At 49.6% G+C, this 12,918-nt stretch overlaps 1 protein-coding gene across 1 annotated transcript; it reads left to right on the forward strand.

Annotated features, from left to right (window-relative positions):
- The first annotated feature begins 227 nt into the window (after positions 1 to 227).
- Positions 228 to 12,028, forward strand: C6H20orf96 (chromosome 6 C20orf96 homolog). The gene is made up of 10 exons (XM_033153841.1): positions 228 to 309; positions 1,224 to 1,362; positions 1,554 to 1,681; positions 2,710 to 2,868; positions 4,418 to 4,517; positions 5,613 to 5,770; positions 5,883 to 5,984; positions 7,505 to 7,591; positions 10,523 to 10,641; positions 11,728 to 12,028. The coding sequence occupies exons 1-10, from the start codon at positions 250 to 252 to the stop codon at positions 11,786 to 11,788; spliced, it is 1,113 nt and encodes a 370-aa protein (XP_033009732.1). The 5' UTR covers positions 228 to 249; the 3' UTR covers positions 11,789 to 12,028.
- The last annotated feature ends 890 nt before the right edge of the window (positions 12,029 to 12,918 follow it).

Consider the following 12,918-nt stretch of genomic DNA (forward strand, 5'->3'; position numbering starts at 1 on the left):
GGAAAGAGGGACAGAGGCCAGTGTTGCCTGCGGCACCCCTGACCATCCTTCAAGGCACCCCAGGGTGCCACGGCACACTGGTTGAAAACCACTGCTTTGCTTGATGAGCGAGAAGTGTTCCGTTTTAAGAAGACCAAGTATGTTTCAAATGAATTGGGCAGGTGTATAGTTGAGCACGCCTCTCTTTGTGTTCCCATTTATCCGAGTGTTTCTCACCCTCTGCAGCACTCCTCCTCGCGAGCTCAAACGATGGCTTTCCAGAGTCCAACTATCTCCCCCAAGAGCCTCATCAGCTCCATAAGACAAACTGTGAGTCCCAGAAAGTGGGGAGGGTGGGGGAATTTTACAAAACAGTACGGCAACTGGTATATTGTAAGTCGTTGTGAGTTTGCATTTTGTAAACAAAGCGACTAATTAGCCCAATAAATAATATTAAAACAACTAAATCCAGTTTGCCCACACTTCTTTCTTCCCCGAATGTATTTACGTATATATTTATAAAAGCACTTGCGTGCAGTTATATCATTGAATACTGTATTAAATGTGTTTGTGGGAGAACGATTAATGATTCGTTTTATTACGTATTTTGTTTTTGTTTTATTACGTATTTTGAATTCTCATTTTGTCTTCTGTTATCAACCACCCTGGGATCTTCGGATGAAAGGCGGTATGCAAATTTAATAAGTACGTAATTGAAATAGATATCGAAGCATTTTGCAAGAATATCTCTACACAATAAAAAAAAAAATAGAATTGGAAATTGCAGAAAGATGGTTTCTTAATTGCCTGCATAAGATTGGTGGCATAGAAACATTCAAAGTGTTGATATGAACCTATAAGGTCCTATGCAGCTCAGGCCCCAGTTGTTTGAGAGATCACCTTATCCCTTATATAACCAGTAGGTCACTACATGTGTTGGTCTCCCTGAGTAGAGCTTGAGCTCTCTCCCAGTTGAATGACTACCGGCTATTTGTGAATAGCATCGGGGCCTTTGTGGGTCCCCCTAGGGGAATAGGCTGAGCTGAGGAACACTAGATTACACTTTCTTCAGACAGGCAAGGAACCGTTTGCTTCACAGACAGAAAGGCACTCTGCACATGCCCAGGGATATGTTTGCTTTTAGGGCCTTTTTTCGTTTGTTTTTTTGTCTTAAAGGGTGTTCTTCTGCTGAATATTGTCTGTTTCCTCCATATGAGCCTGTCCCTTTCTTGTGCTGCTTTTAGGATTACAGCAAATGGCAAAGAGACAATGTGGCACAGAAGTCCGCACTGAAATTAAACATGCCTCCGATTTCGGCATCAAAGGACTTGAAGAAGGAAGGGGGTGTCAGTTCTCCAGAAAAGCCTAAAGAGAAGAAAATAGGTTGGGAAAGGTTTTGCTTGTGTGCCTGGACTCCGGCACCCGGGGGGAGGAGGAGGAGTCCGTTGCCACCCCAAACTCTTCTGGGCTGGAGAGACTTTCAGCACATTCTCCCCTTCTCTGCCATGTTGTCCCCAGCAGCTATAAACCGGGTGCTTTACCCCAAACGAATTTAATGCCACTTTCCGTTTCAGAATGGGCAGCGACTGCAAAAGCGGTCGTGAGAATGATGCCCCCTATGCGACAGAAGCCCACTTGGAATCTAAGTATGACAAAGGAAATGGCCCGGGCCAAGAGGCTGGAGAATATCAAAATCATTCAGGTACATAAAACGATACCCTGCGTTGAAACTGTGGCATCAGGTGCTGCTGATACAGACATAGGGATGGTCCAGAAACATAGAATTGTAGAGTTAGAAGGGACCCCCCCAACAGCCCTTCAGATATTTGAAGATGGCTATTGTATCTCCTCTCAGGCTCCTCTTTTCCAGGCTGTCAGGAAAACCCCCTCCCCGCCACGGCCGGCGTCGCAGGAGCATTTAGAGTACAGGGATCCACGTCCGCTGTTTACGAGCTCCTCCTCCCCCTCTTCCAGTGGGAGCTCGCATTCTTCGTATTCCTCAGGCGGGGACGGAGAGGGGGAGACAGGAAGGCGGTGGAGGGGCTTAGAAGGGGTCGGAGAGCCTCAACAGCACAGGGAAAGCAGAGATAGAGGTCAGGTTCCCACGCTACGTGGTCGGTCACAGGAGGGAAGAAGGAGGGGTTTCAGGGTTCCGAGGCTTTTCTGGTGGAAGAGAAACCGAAAGAGTTCATTCCTGGACACTGATGAGTATGGAGAGGATGCTTGAGACTTTGCTTTGCTGTACATAGCTTGCACAATAAAGAACTTAGTTTTTAGAAGTTCTTTGCCTTGGACTGTTACTCATGAGCAACCACTAAGCGTCCTTACACAGGCTAAACATCCCCAACTCCCTCAACTGTTCCTCATCAGGCTTGGTTTCCAGACCCTTGACCATCTTGGTCGCCCTCCTCTGCATACCTTCCAGCTTGTCAATATCCTTCTGAAACTGCGGTGCCCAGAGTTGGACACAGGACTCCACGTAGTCTAGTAAAACCCTTGCGGTGTTGCCCAGAATCGGGTGTAGATTTGATTTCTGCATTTTTGACCAGAAACTCCAAATTTGGCGATGGGGACCAGTTGTGCAATTTCCACAACAGTGCAAAAGGGCGTGGGCAGGAGAAGTAGCCGGGGGGTTGCAGCGTTCTAGGACCGTTGGCATTCTCCGGTTTTGGGTGGCGTTAAGAAGAGGTGAGCTGTTTGGTAACCCCTTCCTTCCAAAAAATTTCCCAGAGGTTTATCAAGCACAAGGCAAACAGCTTGGAAGAAATAAAACGCCATTCCAACTTTCTCCTGGAGAAAAACCGGGCGCTGATGGAGGAGATCAAGGAGATGGATGCAGACACCGTCATCCAGGCCAGGGGCCTTCTCCAGCAGTACGACATGTTTGGGGTAAGGCTGGTGTAGTCAGGAAGCTGCCTTAGTCATCTGAATGGCTCTGTGTCAGGGCCCAGCGATAATTGGCACAGAAGGGGACCTCCTGAATCCCAGCCCTTTGCTTTAACCAAGCAGCTTCTCTATGCTTCTAGAAACGTAGGAAGCTGCCTGATACTGAGTCATAGAATCATAGAATCCTAGAGTTGGAAGAGACCACAGGGGCCATCCAGTCCAACCCCCTGCCAAGCAGCAAACACCATCAAAGCATTCCTGACAGATGGCTGTCAAGCCTCTGCTTAAAGACCTCCAAAGAAGGAGACTCCACCACACTCCTTGGTAGCAAATTCCACTGCCGAACAGCTCTCACTGTCAGGAAGTTCTTCCTAATGTTTAAGTGGAATCTTCTTTCTTGTAGTTTGAATCCATTGCCCCGTGTCCGCTTCTCTGGAGCAGCAGAAAACAACCTTTCTCCCTCCTCTAGATGACATCCTTTTATATATTTGAACGTGGCTATCATATCACCCCTTAACCTTCTCTTCTCCAAGCTAAACATACCCAGCTCCCTAAGCCGTTCCTCATAAGGCATTGTTTCCAGAGTACTGGTCATAGAATCATAGTATAGTAAATTTGGAGAGGACACCCAAGGGCCATCTAGTCCAGCCCCCTGCAACAGTCCATCTAGCACAGGATTGTTGTGACTAGCGGTGACTTCCCAGGGTTTCAGGTAGGAGTCTTTCCCAGACAGGAGTTAAATAGGGAACCTTTTTTTGCAAGCGAAGCATGTTCTCTGCCATTGACTTAACAGCTCTTCCCATATACCCAGGAGCGGTTGAAGTTCATGCAATTAGATTATAAATTGCCCGCCTGCAATGTATTGGCCGGCCTGCTGTGATGTCATGGAACGTTCACAAGCATTCTGAGGCACTGAAACCTATCGCTATGGAAAACAATCTTAGTGCAATCTTACTCACTGCGGTTGCAACCGGAATCGTTGGATGAGAAGTTCAGCAATTTTGCTTGCAATCCTTAACACATTTACTAGGCAGTAATCCCCACTGAGCACAGTGAGGGTTAATCCTGAATGCTGTGCATGTTTTAAATATTTTGTTTATGTTTTGTGTTATTCGCTCTGAAGTATTATAAAATCCAGTTTACATAGTGCACCATAGATATTGGCATTATGATAATGGCAGCTTTATTTTCAGTCCCTTTCCCAGAAACCCCAACATAGATTTTGACTTTCCCCCAGCTGCTGCAAACCGGGGTTGTCATTTTCATCAAGCATTCCACTGTGACTCCCGGGCGCTGTCCCTGGCCAGTCTCCACTAGCTCAGACTCCAGGAGTGCCTATGGGAAGTTAGGATGTTTTTGTCCCAGCCTGCATTGCTTGACAGTTGCTTATATGGCTATTCTAACCCCCAGCCACCCAGTTTGGAGGGATCCTTTTGGATTTCTTCCCTATAGACTTTTCTGTACAAACTAGGAGCTGCAACAAGCGGTTCACGAACTAGTTTTGGTTCTTGGTAGTCCCAAGAACCGGTGCCTTTTGCTCCTGTCTCTGCAGACAATCATCCGATCTCTTCGGGACTCAAGTCAGAACCAAGCTGGTGTAGCAAAAGCAGATCTTGCGGCAGCAGAGAAAATGGTGGAGAAGAATTTGGGAAGTAAGCAGCACGCAATTTGGGACACCTTGCCTCCTGCTCCCAGCTGGGTGGGACAGAGAAGAAGCCCAAGCCAGTAAACTCAAGATCTTTGGATTTAGCTGTAGTGGAAAGTTAGCTTGCCCGACACATTCAGATTGTGTTCCTCTGTCTGTTGCCTCTTGTTACGAAAGGGGTGGAACACACAGATACGAGAAGCCCAGGCAATGCATTGGCAATCCAGGCTAGCTTCCATAGAAATGGAGGGACCAAGGAGATTTGTTCTTTGCATGCGTCTGTCTCAAGAGACAATGGAGTGCGCTGCTGAGACACAAGCCTGGGAGTGTGCAGAAAATACCTGAAGGCAGCCCTTTTCAGGGAAGTTTTTAATGTGTGATATTTTTGTATCTGATTTTTGTTGGAAGCCGCCCAGAGTGGCTGGGGAAATCCAGCCAGATGGGCGGGGTACAAATAATAAATATTATTATTATTATTATTATTATTATTATTATTATGGAGGTCCTGGGCTGCCCAGACCACAAACCCTCCTTCTTGTCCTTGCTGATGGGGTCCAAAGGAAAGCAGAGAAACAAATTTGGCAGAAAACAGAAAAATACAAATCAAATTAACAAATGCAAACAATACCCTGCTACACACACAATTTTAAATACCACATAGATTGTTTTAATTAGCCACAGGCCTGGGAGAAGAGGAGTGTTTTATCCTCTCGTTAATTCTGCTGTTTTAAATGTGCATTTTGTATTTGACCTCATCTAGCAACGTTTTCTTTTGAAATGTTTAGGATTTTCTTTGCTAACTTTGTTTGTGTTAAATACGTATTCTGTAGCTGACCTCCTTTGTAATTTTTCTTTCGAAATCTTTTAAGATAATATTTTAGTTAAGTATGTTGCTTGGTCTGTATACTTTATGTTTGACTTTCTTCAGTAATGCTTTCTTCTGGATTGTTTTCTTTGACGTTTTAATGTGGTGTAAACCGCTTTGAGATTTTTTCCCCCTTTAAAATATAAAGCGGTATAGAGATAATAAATAAATAAGTAAGTAAATAAATGTTTCCCTTTATCTTCTTCCTCTTGCCTTGCCCTCTTCCTCCCACTCCAGAACTGGATCAGGAGATGAAACGCATGCAGGCCAAAGTGCACGTCCTCCAAGAAGAGCTCAACATCCTGAAAACCTACATGGACAAGGAATACCCGGTGAAAGCCGTCCAGATAGCCTCTCTGATGCGCAGCGTCCGAAACCTGAACGAAGAGCAACAGGTGAGCCGAGGGAGGCCTTGCTGGCCTCTGCCTTGTCTTTGTGGGCACGGGGCTGGCAGCAAAGAGCCCTTGGGTACCGGTCTGATCCGTTCTCCTGCTTTGCCGCCCCCAGGATGAGCTGGAGGAGATGGAGGATATGTTCAAAAGGTACCTGGAAAATATGAAGACGAAGGCGCGAGAGGAGCGGGAGCGCTTTATGCAGCACGTTACAGAGGTCCGTGGGGCAGGGCTGGTTGTCTGTGCTTTGCCCGGTGGATGGGTTCGGGTGGGGCTGGTTGGGGTTGTCTACTCTCCGTGCGATGTGTGTCCGGGTTTCCTCACTTGGCCAGAGGTCCGGAGAGATCTTCTCCTGGGCTACAAGCTTGTTACCACGGCAGGAGAAAGTAAAGTTGCAGATTTTCCTTGAGGACCTTTTTTGGAAATTATTTCCCTACACTGGGAGTTTCCAGTGCAGTGTCCACAGGGGCCAAGACAGGTTGGCGGAGTCAACAGGTGTAGCAGCAGCAAGTGAGAGGGAAGAGGACTCCCTGCGATGACCCAGTTAGACCATTTTGCTCATTGTGGTCTTCCTCCGACAGACAGCAGCTCCTGAGGTTTTCAGACAGGGCATATCCCTACTTGGGGATTGACCTGGGACCTTTCGCACACAGAGCACATGCTCTGCCTTTGAGCGAAGGCTCTCAAACGCTCCCTTCCCCGGTGTTGCTGTTGCAAACAAACCCACAAACCTTAGCAGATGCTTTTAAGTAAAAAGCAGAACGTCAGGGGATCTGATCACAGTTTTCTCATGCCATTTCTGTTTGGGCCGCCACCAGGCCCAGAAAGTACTGGCCTAGATCTACCGATGATCCGATGCAAGATAAGGCAACTGTGTACATATATGCATATGTAGTTCAAAATGTCTGGGAAATGCTCTTCTGTCTCCTGGAGCAGAAAGTGCAGCAGGAATAGTCCCCCCGCCCATCTCTGACAGGGAGATTCATGCCCTCTGAAAAATGATTTCATTTATGATAGTCAAGCGGCAGATCAAGGGAAGTAATAGTACCACTGTATTCCGCTCTGGTCAGACCTCACCTGGAATACTGTGTCCAGTTCTGGGCACCACAGTTCAAGAAGGATACTGACAAGCTGGAACGTGTCCAGAGGAGGGCAACCAAAATGGTCAAAGGCCTGGAAACGATGCCTTATGAGGAACGGCTTAGGGAGCTGGGTATGTTTAGCCTGGAGAAGAGAAGGTTAAGGGGTGATATGATAGCCATGTTCAAATATATCAAAGGATGTCATATAGAGGAGGGAGAAAGGTTGTTTTCTGCTGCTCCAGAGAAGCGGACACGGGGCAATGGATTCAAACTACAAGAAAGAAGATTCCACCTAAACATTAGGAAGAACTTCCTGACAGTAAGAGCTGTTCGACAGTGGAATTTGCTGCCAAGGAGTGTGGTGGAGTCTCCTTCTTTGGAGATCTTTAAGCGGAGGCTTGACAGCCATCTGTCAGGAATGCTTTGATGGTGTTTCCTGCTTGGCAGGGGGTTGGACTGGATGGCCCTTGGGGTCTCTTCCAACTCTAGGATTCTATGATTCTATGAGCCACAGTGTGCGGCTTGGCAAAGTGATCTGTCAAACTGTCCTCTGGAAACTCACACCTTCTAGGGGCTCCGGGTACCCTGCCGCTGCCTTCCGGGATCCTTTGTCCATCTTTGCTTCTAAATCACATTTCCCCCTTTCTCTGTGCAGAAGATACTGACGCAATACCAGGATGGCCTTCACCAGATGGATAAGAACAATTTGGAGCTGAGAAGGCAAATAAGCGCTCAGAAGGAGGCAAGAGCTTTGGGGACAGCAGCAAATGGCTCGGCGGGGAATTCTGCAAATGTCTGGGCTGGGGTCGAAACAAAATAAAAAATATAAAAAATTCCTTCCAGTAGCACCTTAGAGACCAACTAAGTTTGTTATCGGTATGAGCTTTCGTGTGCATGCACACTTCTTCAGATGCACACGAAAGCTCATACCAAGAACAAACTTAGTTGGTCTCTAAGGTGGTGCTGTGGGTTAAACCACAGAGCCTAGGGCTTGCAGATCAGAAGGTCGCCGGTTCGAATCCCCGCGATGGGGTGAGCTCCCGTTGCTCGGTCCCAGCTTCTGCCCACCTAGCAGTTTGAAAGCACATCTAAGTCAAGTAGATCAATAGGTACTGCTCTGGCGGGAAGGTAAACGGCATTTCCGTGCGCTGCTCTGGTTCGCCAGAAACGGCTTAGTCATGCTGGCCACATGAGCTGGAAGCTGTACACCGGCTCCCTCCGCCAATAAAGAGAGATGAGCGCCACGACCCCAGAGTCAGCTACGACCGGACCTAATGGTCAGGGGTCCCTTTACCTTTAAGGTGCTACTGGAAGGATGTTTTTTTTTTGACTACGGCAGACCAACACGGCTACCTACCTGTAATTAGAACTATGGGCTGGGGTGTCAGGGCTGGAGCCAGACGCAGGTCAGCACGAAGAAGCAGAGCCAGTTGCCAGCGAAGTTGACCTCTTATTCAAGGAAAGGAACATGAAACTCAGCAACCCTTCCCAGTAGGTCTTGCCCCTATAGAGCAGGGCTGACGGCCCCTGCTTCCCACCCTTTCTACGGCTCCTCCTCTCCCAGATGTTTCCCCAGCAGCCCCAAACTGCATCTGTGCAACTTTGGTCTCTGTCCTGCCCTCCTCATTATCCTGCGTACTCTTGCAGACAGGACGGGGCGGGGCGAGCTTGTCTCAGCAGGAGAGGGAGACTCCCTGGATTCTTCAGCATGCTCTTGATCTTCGCCCCCCCCCCCGCCCGCTTCAGCCTCAGAGTCTGAACTGCTCTATGTCACCGGCTCGCCCTGCTCACTAAACCCTGTTGCTCCTTCAGCATCCAACCCTTCCTCCCAGTCTCCTCCCTCTGACCTCTCCCTCAGCGTCCCACCAGCAATCTCTGGGCTCTGAGGCTTCCTCCTTGGTGGGGTAGGGTGCCTCCCTTGAGTGTTCCCCTGCTGGTACCTCCCACCACTCCTTGTCATAGAATTGTGGAGTCGGAAGGGACCCCAAGGGCCATCTCGTCCAACCCCCTGCAATGCAGGAATCGCAGCTGAAGAATCCCTCACAGATGACCGTCCAACCAGTGAAGGTTACAGGTAGGTAGCCGTGTTGGTCTGCCATAGTCAAAACAAAATAAAAAATAAAAAAAATCCTTCCAGTAGCACCTTAGAGACCAACTAAGTTTGTTCTTGGTATGAGCTTTCGTGTGCATGCACACTTCTTCAGATAAGTGAAGGAGAGTCCAGCACCTTCCGGGGTGGAGTGTGTCCTGAGAAGGGGCTTAATGTTCCTGGCCGTTACTCCACCTGACTGGTCGTTACTCGTCCCAACATCCCTGGGGAACATAGCTGTCAACTTTCGGATCTGAAAATAAGGGATCAGCAGCCTCACCTGACAGTCACATGGCAGTGGTGGGCGGAGCCAGAAGCAAAAGTGGGCGGAGCAGCGCCCGGTGCCTTCTTCCTGCTCCTCCTCGGCGGCTGGAGGCTCGGCTTGGCGCTGGCCGCAACAAGCGCCCTGCACCCCTCCGCACCGCTCGTCCTCGGCGCTCAGGCACCGCTCGCAGCAGCCGCACTCGTCCCGCGCCATCAGCTCTGGTGCCGCGCACCGTGCCGTCTCGCACAGCTTGGGCCGGCAGGGAGCGCACGCCGCCATCTCCGCCATGCTCCTTGGCGCCAGGCACAGCCAGAGCGCCAAGAACGGCAGCAGCCGCGGCGGCGGTAGCATCGAGCCCCAGACGGCGGGCATCATGGCAAGCTGGGCAGGCAGACCAGGCAGGCGACGGCAGCTCAGGAAGGAGCCGTCTAAAGGGGCACAGCGAGCAGAGGAGGGCGAAGCAGGCCAGCCCGCCCACCCGCCGGGCGAGAGGCGCACCCGGCCCCTGGAAGCGCTGCCGGTTCCGGCGCAGCAGCCAGCCAGGGAGGAGAGAGAGAGAGAGAGAGCGCTTGGCCGGGCTGCCGACGGAGCGCTCCCCCTAGTGGCTTCTCGCTCGCTCTCCTGGCTCTCCTGCTCTGCTTGCAGCCGAGGGAAGCGCCAACGGCTTGTGTCTCCTCCCCCCGGGCATTCCCGGCCCTCCTCCACCTCCACACAACCCGGGAGAGGAGCGGGAAACACATGTAAAAACGGGGGAATCCCGGCCAACTAGGGATACTTGACAGCTATTCTGGGGAACGATCTCACAACGAGCTGGAATGAGGGGAGGCTGGTCCCTGGCATGGAGGCACTTTGGGAGGGAGTTCTATCTTTTGTGATAAACGTGAAACGCCAACCCCCGGTGGATTGTAGGCTGAGATTCTGAGCCGAGTGTAGATTGAAGGTGGAGCTAAAATAATTGGATCATCATATGGAGGGAATCTTCTACATCTCCGTCTCGGCCTGATGGTGGTAGCTAAATTCAGGCAGAGGTTTTCTCTACAACTCTGTGGCGGCAGCAATAGAGCACCCTCAGAGTTATCTGTGAGTAAGCGGTGAACTTCTGATCTGGAAGCCCAACGTGTTTGAAACTCCATGGAGGGGGAAAGGCCATTTGGAGCAGGGGAATGGGAAGTGTTTGGGGCTGCAAGGGCAGGAGTTGTTATAACAGCAGCAAGGAGTCTTGAGGCACCTCAATGACTCGTGGTCTTATTATGGCGCCACCTTCTGTGGGCTAGAGCCCACTTCACCCATCTCCCTGACTTGCTTCTTTCTCCTTTCAGGTAATTGATGGACTGGTGAAAGACGTCACCTCTTTGCACAAGAACCTCATAATGCTCCATCACTCCACTGGGGATCCGCGGGAAGTGATCTTCGCAGACGTCCTCCTCCGTAGACCCAAGTAGGTCCCTCAGCCTGTGTCCCAAGCAGCAGCATTTTCTGGGGGTGCTTTGGGCCATGCTTTCACGCTGAGTGAGCCCTGGGGGGGGTGCGTTGCATTGGCCAAGGAGCTGCACCAGAGACTGAAAAGCAGGGAGAGGAGCAGGGCGGCTTTCTAGCAGGTTGCAGGGTGGAATAAACGAGCACTCCGAAAGAAAGTAGGTGCGCCTGCAGCTTCATAGTCTGTTGCGGGACCCTGTTTTTAGGCAATGAGAGTTGATGGGGCCACTTTGGTTCCTGTCCTCCTTTCCAGCTTCCTGCTGCCAATTATAAGGACATAAGCAGATCCTAGTCTAGGGCTGGGCAATATCTGGTTTTCAGCAACATGATAGATCACCAGCTAAACATTGCTATATAACAATATATCACCATGTCTGAAATAAGGTGGAGCTAATCATAGACATTGGCCGGCTTCATGGTTTTTCCCGCACCATGATTTTTGCCAGCACCTGCTCTTGTGGTTCGCTGCCCCCCTGCATGAGGCAGGGGAGAGCTGAGCCGGCAGAGTTGCTGCAGGAATTGAGAGAAGCATTGGCTGGCTTTGCGGTTTCCCCCACATTGTGATTTTTTTGCATGCATCGCCAGGTCAGAAATTATGAAACTGGTGTCACAATATGGACTTCAAACCAGTTTTGGACGGTATATCGATATATCACCCAGCCCTAATCTAGTCTCACAGAGGCATGTGAGAAACCCGCAAGCAGGATCTGAGCACTCGAACCCTCTCCCCTCCTGTGGTTTCCAGCAACTGGCATTCAGAAGCATCACTGCCTCTGAATGTGGAGGCAGAGCCGAGCCATCTTGGCTAGTAGCCTTCAAGAGCCCTCTCCTCCTTCACAGTCTTGTCTAATCCTCTTTTAAAGCCACCCAGGCCATCACTGCCCCCTGGGGGAGCGAGTTCCGGTTTTTCCTGCGCTGCATGAAGGCTTCCCTTTTGTGAAAGAGACAAGGGACATGGCAGTTTTGCTGCTCCTCTTCTGTGCCTCTTTTCTGCCTCGGACCTTTGTCCTTCCTCTCCTCTGATCGGCCCTTTGCTCTTCCCTTCCAGGTGCACCCCAGATATGGATATCGTTCTCAACATCCCCACGGACGAGGATTTCCCCCTGTAGCTGCTGGAAACGAGCTTGGGATTATGCACCTCGATCGCACAACGCCCTCCCTGTAGGCATCTGGGAGCCAATTTCCCTCCTGCTTTGCTGAGCTACACCCAAAGCCAACGGCCTGCCTTACTCCCGGTCCGGCGTCTTTGAACCTTCCTGCTAAGAACCGCTGCAGGGGCTTTCCTTGGCATCCCTGCCTGCAAATATTCCAGCATTAGATTCTATTAAAGCCAGTCCTATCTGTTCAAAGAGAGTCAGTGTCTCAAATAATCACGACTCCTCCACGGAAGTAGCACTGATGGTGCAACATCTGCCCCTTTCATTTCAATTATTATACTTCTGTGCCGCTTTTCACTCGCACGAATCACAAAGTTGCTCACAAATGATAAATAACGAGAACGTAATGGAACACCCCAGATACAACATAAATCTCATAGAATAAAGGAATCATCAGAAAAACAGTTGCAAATAATCAGTCAAACTCTTTGACTTCTTTGGCCATCACTCGTAGCCAAGTAAGATTGTCTTCCATAAACACGGTTTTAACAATGAGTCTGTAAGTGACTGTGGAGGCCAATTCTGGATCCACACATCCTTCCACAGTGTGGGGACATTGGTTTCCATGTGAGAGTTGTTCACGGTGTGGATTTGCCAAGCGTGCCTTCCTCTTAGCACGTTTCTCCCTTGCGTCCTGAGTTTGAGCATCTTCAAAGCCCATGACACTTTTGGTAAAGGCTGTTCTCCAACTGGAGCGCTAGCAGGCAAGTGTTTCCCTATTGTTGGTGTTTATACTACATTTTTAAAGATTTGCCTTGAGACGGTCTTTAAACCTCTTTTGTTGACCACCAGCATTACGCTTTCCATTTTTAAGTTCGGAATAGAGTAGTTGCTTTGGAAGACAATAACCAGGCATTCGCACAACATGACCAGTCCAACAAAGTTGACGTTGAAGAATCGTTGCTTCGCCACTGGTGATCTTCGCTTCTTCCAGTACTCTGGCATTAGTTCGCCTGTCTCCCCAAGTGATGTGTACAATTTTTCGGAGACACCATTGATGGAATCTTTCAAGGAGTTGGAGATGGGGTTTATAAGTGGTTCATGTTTCACAAGCCTACAGTAAGGTTGGTAGTACAATAGTA

Source organism: Lacerta agilis, chromosome 6 (assembly GCF_009819535.1).
Source record: "Lacerta agilis isolate rLacAgi1 chromosome 6, rLacAgi1.pri, whole genome shotgun sequence".
In the NCBI taxonomy this organism is placed as follows: Eukaryota; Metazoa; Chordata; class Lepidosauria; order Squamata; family Lacertidae; genus Lacerta; species Lacerta agilis.

Bases quoted from the DNA above. Each gene is read 5' to 3' on its own strand.
- C6H20orf96 (XM_033153841.1), top strand. From the start codon at position 250: ATGGCTTTCCAGAGTCCAACTATCTCCCCCAAGAGCCTCATCAGCTCC. The intron at 4,518-5,612 runs GTAAGCAGCACG...CTCCCACTCCAG, and splicing joins GGTGGAGAAGAATTTGGGAA to AACTGGATCAGGAGATGAAA. The intron at 7,592-10,522 runs GCAAGAGCTTTG...TTCTCCTTTCAG, and splicing joins AAATAAGCGCTCAGAAGGAG to GTAATTGATGGACTGGTGAA.